The 8,175-nt window shown below is 32.4% G+C and overlaps 2 protein-coding genes across 2 annotated transcripts; both read left to right on the top strand.

Annotated features, from left to right (window-relative positions):
- The first annotated feature begins 1,237 nt into the window (after positions 1 to 1,237).
- On the top strand, positions 1,238 to 4,513 carry LOC139497787 (uncharacterized). Its single transcript, XM_071286020.1, has 5 exons — positions 1,238 to 1,751; positions 2,467 to 2,637; positions 3,144 to 3,228; positions 3,875 to 4,006; positions 4,487 to 4,513. The coding sequence occupies exons 1-5, from the start codon at positions 1,612 to 1,614 to the stop codon at positions 4,511 to 4,513; spliced, it is 555 nt and encodes a 184-aa protein (XP_071142121.1). The 5' UTR covers positions 1,238 to 1,611.
- LOC139497965 (uncharacterized) lies at positions 4,504 to 7,234 on the top strand. The gene is made up of 2 exons (XM_071286220.1): positions 4,504 to 4,636; positions 6,588 to 7,234. Exons 1-2 carry the CDS (start codon positions 4,585 to 4,587, stop codon positions 6,896 to 6,898), a joined length of 363 nt encoding a protein of 120 aa, XP_071142321.1. The 5' UTR covers positions 4,504 to 4,584; the 3' UTR covers positions 6,899 to 7,234.
- The last annotated feature ends 941 nt before the right edge of the window (positions 7,235 to 8,175 follow it).

The raw sequence follows: 8,175 nt of genomic DNA, 5'->3' as shown, positions 1-8,175 counted from the left end.
TTGGTATTTCTGAAATGTAAACAAACATGGTTAAACACACTGAGAAGGTCATATGTCATATTTTTAAAGAGAAATGTAACTTAAAATTATGGGATGAAGTATGTAAAGGGACGAATTGACACCTTCGAAAAAAACAAGTTGTCATATACATGTGGTTTTCCTTCCCGTTCTGAATTTTTCTTTGTAGTGGAAAGAGTTGACAACTTTGAAAAATGTTTTTGTAACCCTTTTAAGACTAATTGAAAGTGCTATTTGATTTAAAAGATGTATAATTTTGAATTTAGATAGTTGTTTGTATAAAAATTCAACACCTTTGACCTGTTGTAAGTGTTGACTAAAAGGTCATGTAATGAAAGGTGGTATAGGGATGTTAACAGTTACACTTTCCTGTTCCCCATGTTCATGTTTACTGTAATACAGGCCACTCATGGGGGTGTCCAAGTAATCATAAATTCACAAAAAGTTTGCCAATATAATCACATGATCGCTCATTATTTTTTTATACGACCACAAAAATTGAAATTTTTTTGGTCGTATATATTGGTATGACGTTTATGACCATAAAAGGAAGGTTGGGATTGTTTTTGGGTGTTTTGGTCCTAACAGTTTAGGAATTAGGGGCCAAAAAGGGCCCAAATAAGCAATTTTCTTGGTTTTTGCACAATAACTTTAGTATAAGTAAACAGAAATCTATAAAATTTTAACATAAGGTCTATGACCACATAAGGAAGCAGTGGCGGACTTTTCATAAGGGGGGGGGGGGGGGGGGGGCTCCAGTCATGTTTCAGTGATTCCCTATATAATCAACCAAAATTTTCCCACTAAAGGGGGGCCCTGGCTCCACCTATAGGAAGGTTGGGATTGATTTTGGGAGTTTAAGTCCCAACAGTTTAGGAATTAGGGGCCAAAAACAGGTCCCAAAATAAGCATTTTTCATCGTTTTTGCACAATAACTTTAGTACAAAAAATGTATAAGTTAACAGAAATCTATGAAATTTTAACACAAGGTTTGTGACCACAAAAGGAAGGTTTGGGTTGATTTTGGGAGTTTTGGTCCCAATGAATTAGGGGGCCAAAAGGGTCCAAAATTGAACTTTGTTTGATTTCATCAAAAATTGAACAATTGGGGTTCTTTGATATACCGAATCTATCCGTGTATTTATCTTCTTAATTTTTAGTCCGGTTTTCAAATTGGTCTACATTAAGGTCCAAAGGGTCCAAAATTAAACTTAGTTTGATTTTAACAAAAATTGAATTCTTGTTTTGCTTGACCTTGGAAAAAGTAGGAAGCATTTTGGAAAACAGAAATTTTATTTATTTTATTGGACACAATCACTTTATTTTCATTTTGTATTGCAGGATCAAGCAAAGGTATGGAGCCAGACATGTCATGTTCAATGATTCAAAGACTTGCTGAGGATGGATATACAGTTGGAACTTTACATGCTGATAATGATGCTACTACTCAATCAAGACTACCTCGTTCAATAATAAAAAAAAGATGATAAAACACATGTGAAGAAAAATCTCTCCAAACGTCTTTATGGTCTTTCAAAAAACTACAAACAGTTAAAGTCATCAAAAGTCATCCCCTACATAGTGAGGTGTTTTATGTATATTATTTCAAAACACCAAAATATTAAACAATCAATGAAGACAGAACTCGCCACTATAGTGCCACATATTTTTGGACACCATGAACAGTACAGTCCAACTTGGTGTACATATGTTAAAGATCCAACCAAATTTAGGTAATTTACACCATGACAGTGATCCCTGATAAAGTGATCATTTAATGTTTCAATGCTGCAATAATTATTTTACAAGTTCTAATTTCCTAGAGTTCAGTAAAGTATATATATGTATATAATTAACACAATTGTAGGGCTATGTGAACTATTGTCATCATTATGTATTAATCAACTATCCATCTTTGTCTTGGCCCATCTGATAACTTTAAAAACTTCTTTCTTCTAAAAGTACTGTGTGGATTGCAAAATAAACTTTAATGTTAAGGTGGTACCCAACACTTTCACTAAAATTAATTTGTCTCGTTTAATTTTCATAAAATTTTGACAAAGTATTTACTTTGACCCTTTAACAAAAACATAAAAATTTCATAAATTTTGAACCAAGCGTTTTGTCAGAAAAATTACACTGGTTATATAGCAGTTTGACAAACACCAATTTTGATCATTGAGAAGCTTAACATTCCCTTTACAACACAACGTAATTAAAACGTTTAGCTGACTTTACAGAGTTATCTCCCTGTAGTGTTAGGTACCACCTTAAGGATTTAATTTTTCACATTTGATCACAGGTCATATTAATATTTACTACAGTTAGATGATGTGTTCAGAACTAAAAAGATCATTAGACTGAATGACATTTTTTAGAAGTTTGCTATTAGTGTAGAAAAAAAACCAGTGGCAATGCAATCTCATTTTCTGTTTGTTTATATTACAGATTCAAACATTTACCCAATGGGAAAGCCCTTTCTGGAGACAAGCTGAGGGAAGAGCTGGACAAGTTGGCACAAAGTTATATTGAAAGAACAGATAGGCTGTTAAACCTAGGGTCAACGCAGTCAAACGAAAGTTTCAACAACAGTGTTGCTAGTTTTGCCCCAAAAAACAGGTATGCCTTACATTACTTTAGGATTTCTTTTAATTTAGGTAAAAATCTCAGCAACAGAAGTGTGTTTGCACAAATTTTCCTTAGCTTCAATGTTGTAATTTAAAACATTTAAAGTAAAACAATTCCAGTTTTAACCAGACATTTTTGTAAGACACATAAAAATTGTCGGTGACACACCCTCTGGTATTGATTTAATGTGTGGTAACTTGATTTCAATGCAATCTGTGGTGTTTAATGTATAACTTTGTCATTAAAAATGGAAAACATAAATAATTTTTTTTTTAAATCATGTAAATGTCCTTGATGTGGAAGACCGTGACAGCTCTGAACTCAAGCTCATCTTAATTCTTTTACCATTATATGCATATATGCCCCACAGTTACAATCCACTAACTGTCATTTTCCAGGACTAGCTGCAACAGAGAGACATATTTATGTGTTTTAATTTTGTGGAGCATAAACTATTTTGTTTGTATGTTGAATATTTATTTATGGGATTTTTTCAGGTTTTATGGAGGGACTAAATCATTAACAGCTAGGGTGTCTTCAGCTGTGATGCAAAAGAACGAAGGCTATGGTTGGTTAAGCAAGGTAAATGTATTTAGGGGCTTTCTTTATTATGTATGCTTAGTTTAAAAACTTATTTTATTTGCTGAATTAAGGAAAATGGATTAGACACAAGTAAATCCTACTTATGAAGTTTTCTCCATAATACAGTATAAAATTACAATTATAGTATAATATAATGGACCTGCATATAAAGCAAACAGTTTATAGAATACAATACTAGCTATCATTGGTAAAAAGAGGAGAGAGAATTTAAAGAGAAATAGAAAGTTTGAAAAGTCGTATAATTCTGTGTATAAATGTGGTTATTTCACTCCCCTGACACCATACAACAATAGGTTTTGTCATGTTCCTTACATTTTCTACCTTATTTTTAGGAGAAAAAATGCCATTTGCCAGTGTAATAAAAAAAATAACTAATACAAAAATTCAAATAGAGAAAAATATTCAACTCATGACCAAACAACACTAATAATTAACTCATGCACTACATACCTTCCGTTCATGAATTGATGTGTAGTTATTCTATAATTAGATCTTTTTTGAGATTTTTTTTTTTCAGATATGTACTTTTTTCTCTACATTCTAAATTTTATATCTATAAAGTAAATGAATCATTCAAAATAGTTCAAGTTAATACATTTCATGCAAATGTCTTCATTCTTTTCAGGTGAATAAGAAGTCTCTACTCTCTCCTGGACATTTAACCATACTTCATGGAATTCGAAAGGATCGAAGGCGTAAACAGATTAGGAAAACACAGTCAACTACTAATTTCAAAAGAAAAAGACTCACGATAAAGGTAGGCCTTTTTTTGGTGTTAGTCATCCAAGTCAAACAAATTATTCCATAATTATAAAAGCAATAAATAGAAACTCAGAGGAGGATCACCTTATTTTGTACTTCTATCCTAGCAATGGAAGTATGGAATATTTCTGTAAAAAGAAAAGTGAATGGAAATGGGGAATGTGTAAAGGAGACAAGAACCCAACAAGGTAGTGAAAATAGACATACAGCCAAGGACAACCAATGGGTCTTCAACGAACAGTGTGGAATCCCCATATCCAGGAGAAGCCTCAAGCCTTCAAGTTTATTAACATTTTAGTTGAAAACCCACAGAGGGAGAATTCTCTGGCTCTTAATTTTGATTGGAAGGAGACATTTGTTCTAATGTACAAAAGTTTAACATTAAATGTTTCAACATAGAATAGCTCCCACTGTGCATTTGCATCTGAATCACTTCTTCCCTAATTGTTCTTAACTTTTTTTGTATTGTTTCTAGTCCAAGAAATTGAAAGATAATCAGTGAAAGAGGGAGACACCTATGGAGGAGAAATAGAAGTGCAAGAACATATTGACACAGAAACTATTCCATCAAAGATGAAGTTTGAAGGAGAAGAATCAGTAGTAGTTTTTGATTTAGAAACAACAGGTAAGTGTAAACAAACAATTTGAATCACAGATATCAGGCTAAAAAAATTGCACACAAGACACATGATTTGCCTACTCATTAGTGATTCTTTAATCAAATATTGATGCTTGGAATAAGGTTACTATGACCTTAAAACTTACATTGTTATTGGAAGTAAGTGAAATAAGCTTACAATGTAATTGTAACTCCGTGAAATAAATGAAAGTGACATAACATTAAGCGTAGTAAACATCCATTCTGTGGTATTTACAAAACTTGTATTGGGAATACTTCAATGATAGTCTTGGAATAAAGGGATATTTTACTGACGTTTGTTGGGAGTTATGCCCCTTACATCATGAAAAATAAAATTGACATGGATTACAGTTTGACAGCATACACTATAGGCGAGGCCTAAATTAAAATATTGTTTGTTTGCCCTTTTCTGACCCTATGTTTTGAAACAGGGTAGGTAGGTAGGTAAAATATTTTATTTTTCTTTCCCAAAAAATAACTTAGCTCGGTACATTTTTTGTCATGGGTAGGCAGGTAGGTATAATATTTTATTTTATCATGTTTATAGATACAAAATCTGCATGATGTCATTTTTGTCTGTATTGCTTTTGTTTAAGTATGCTTTTGCTAATAAGTTTCTAGGACTATTAGTATAATAGTCCCAAGTTTTGAAAAAAAAATATCATGTAGAATGTTAAGTTAATTCATATGCACTACAATTTTTTTCAAATTTCAAAATATAGGGCTGTGCGGCATATTTTAAACGTTTACATTCCTGGAATTTTTAAGAATTTTTTACTTGCACTAATAGTACTATGTACCTTGAACGCTTACCTAGACCAAAAGTTTTTCTGTAAGCAGGTAAGAGATAACTTTGTTCTGGTAAAATATGTCCAGTACATTACTAGTAGAAAAAGTCCCTAGAGTTTAAATTTTTGTGTGTGCCTGTGTTTCAAATAAAAATGCTACAAGACTTGAAACTCAATTGTCACGTACTGTATTTTACACCGCATTTATAAATGATCTGTATGGAAAAACTTGGCGATTTTACTGCCAAATATTCTCCCCTTTACAGACCTTTGGTTCATGTCAGATATAAATCAGAATATATCAATGCTGGTCGAAGGCATCATTAACATAATCATCCTAATCTACGGACCACCAAAGGCCATCCCTACATAGGATAAAAAGTCTGTTTACAAAATATTTTGTACACACGTTGATAATTTAGTATTGGACGAACTTTTTTTGAATGAACCCTGCTCTTCATGTATAAAGACACAGAGTAACGTTCGTTAAATCATGATTTCAAAGCTTTCAACATCGATTTCAAACAGATGCTTTGAAACTCCAAATGCAAGTGTTCATTCATGTCAAACGCTCATGTGATACCAAACGGACTAGACCTTATACAGGAAAGATAAAACCTGAGAATTCCAGTAAAAAAGTTTTGAGCGGGAAATACAAATATAAGGTTTTTGGAAGGAACAAAAAATAAAATAAAATAAAATTTTGCTGGTAAACACAAATAAAAGATTTTCAGGCGGAACAAATTTATAGGGTCGGTCGGTAAAGGGCAAACAAACAATATTTTAATTTAAGCCCGATGATTAAATTTTGTTTTATTCCTGATGTACTTGATAGGTAAAATTAAGTTAGATGAAAATTAAATCGCAATATAATGTTCATGTGAAAATAGGGTGGACTGCTAAAATTGAAACAGTTTTTCTTGTAATCAAGAAATTTGACTCCCATTAATTTGGATGCACTTTTCAAGAATAAGTTTTCAAAGATGCCACCATTTAATACTTGCTGCCGCTTAAATTTATAAAATGAATAAGTCAAAGACAGTATTTAAAGCAGAATTTAACCAAACTTGATATGGAACAAGTCATCTCACATTTCGGGAAAGATAAATTTTAATTATTAATGCAATATTTCTTTATTTTTGTTCCAGGATTATCAAGGAAGTCTGATATAACTCAGCTGGCTGCATTTGATGGAACCACTGTATTTAATGAGTATGTATCACCTAGGAAGGTTATTTCACCCAAATCGTCAGAAATAACAGGATTGACTTTTGATTTTTCTTGTGACCAGATGTACCATCATGGTAAACCAGTTAAAAGCAGAGATATTCAGATTGTATTACTGGAATTTATTGATTTTATCAGCAAAAAGAAGAAACCAATTCTTTTCGGTCATAACATTGCTTCGTTTGACATTCCCATATTGATGAACAAACTACGTCAGCACAGTCTTCCTTGAAATTTCTATGGGTGCATTGATACAATAAAATTGGCAAGAAGGAAATTCAAAACTAAAGACATAGGAAATCATAAACAACAAACATTGGTCACAAAATTACTTGGCGTACAATATGATGCTCACAATGCATGTGCTGATGTCACAAGTCTATTTCAACTTCTTGAGCACTTTGAATATTCAGAAAAGGATGTTTTTCCATTCAATTCAGCTTTGCTAATAGATTCTTACATTCCATTGATCAGGGCCTCACACATCACAAAGCTTACAGCTAGACGTTTAGCACACAGTGGACTTTGTCTGAAACATCTACAGTTAGCATTTAACAGAGACAGTGAAAATGGCCTTTACTAAATATTTTACATGTACTTAGGAATAGCTTGTTATAGATGTAATACCACCAAATCATAGAAAGTTACATCCAGTTGCATAGGAAAATTTTATTGGTTAATATCCAGTGATGGTTAGTTTCTTACATGCAATGCAATGTACAGTGACATTTTTTTCTATAGTGCTAGTACATGCAGTACTGGACAGGATACAACCTTACTCAGGCTGAATATGGAAAAGAACATGTGGTATGATTGCTAATGACACAACTCTCTACAAGAGAACAAAATGACACAAAAAAATAACAACTTAATGTCACTGTACCGCTTTCAACAATAAGCAAATCCCATACAGCAGTCAGCTATAAAAAGGCCCTGAAATGTCAATGTAAAACAATTCAAAGGGGAAAGATAACGGTCTAGTTTATGTACAAAAAATTATCAAGAAACCAATATGTACATGTAACACATAAACAAACGTCAACCACTGAATTAAAGGCTCCTGAGTATGTGAGTTAGAACAGGCACATACATACAGAATGTGTCCGAGAAAGTATATTTTATTTGAAACAAAATGAAATTCTGTACAATTCTTTGAAAAGTGCAAATTTAACAAAGACTGTAGGGGAAAATCAATCGTGGTATTACATCTATACTATAGGTTACCAGATTGTATTGGCACAGCCATTTTATGAACATAACATGGTATTCAGAATTGAGATTATGGCTAATCGGGTCCATATGAGTGCATGTTATTTTTTATTATTAGAGTCTTTGTGCACTCTGCATTATACCAAAAGCCAAATGAATTATATTCTTCAGTCCTATAAATGGAACTGAGATATCTTTTCAATGCTAGGATGAGAAAAGGGGTTTTAAGTGTAAATTTGATAGGCATGGGAGATAAGTACAAATAACGTTAAAAAAAGCAACTCAAACATATATTTTTTG

The sequence above is a fragment of the Mytilus edulis genome, chromosome 12 (genome assembly GCF_963676685.1).
Source record: "Mytilus edulis chromosome 12, xbMytEdul2.2, whole genome shotgun sequence".
Lineage (NCBI taxonomy): Eukaryota > Metazoa > Mollusca > Bivalvia > Mytilida > Mytilidae > Mytilus > Mytilus edulis.
This window is presented reverse-complemented; position numbering and strand designations above follow the sequence as displayed.

Excerpts from the sequence above, each read along its gene's own strand:
- LOC139497965 (XM_071286220.1), top strand. The coding sequence starts at position 4,585 with ATGAAGTTTGAAGGAGAAGAATCAGTAGTAGTTTTTGATTTAGAAACA. Across the intron at positions 4,637-6,587 it reads TTTTGATTTAGAAACAACAG|GATTATCAAGGAAGTCTGAT; the intron begins GTAAGTGTAAAC and ends TTTTTGTTCCAG.
- LOC139497787 (XM_071286020.1), top strand. The coding sequence starts at position 1,612 with ATGTATATTATTTCAAAACACCAAAATATTAAACAATCAATGAAGACA. Across the intron at positions 2,638-3,143 it reads AGTTTTGCCCCAAAAAACAG|GTTTTATGGAGGGACTAAAT; the intron begins GTATGCCTTACA and ends GGATTTTTTCAG. Across the intron at positions 4,007-4,486 it reads GAAAAAGACTCACGATAAAG|TCCAAGAAATTGAAAGATAA; the intron begins GTAGGCCTTTTT and ends TATTGTTTCTAG.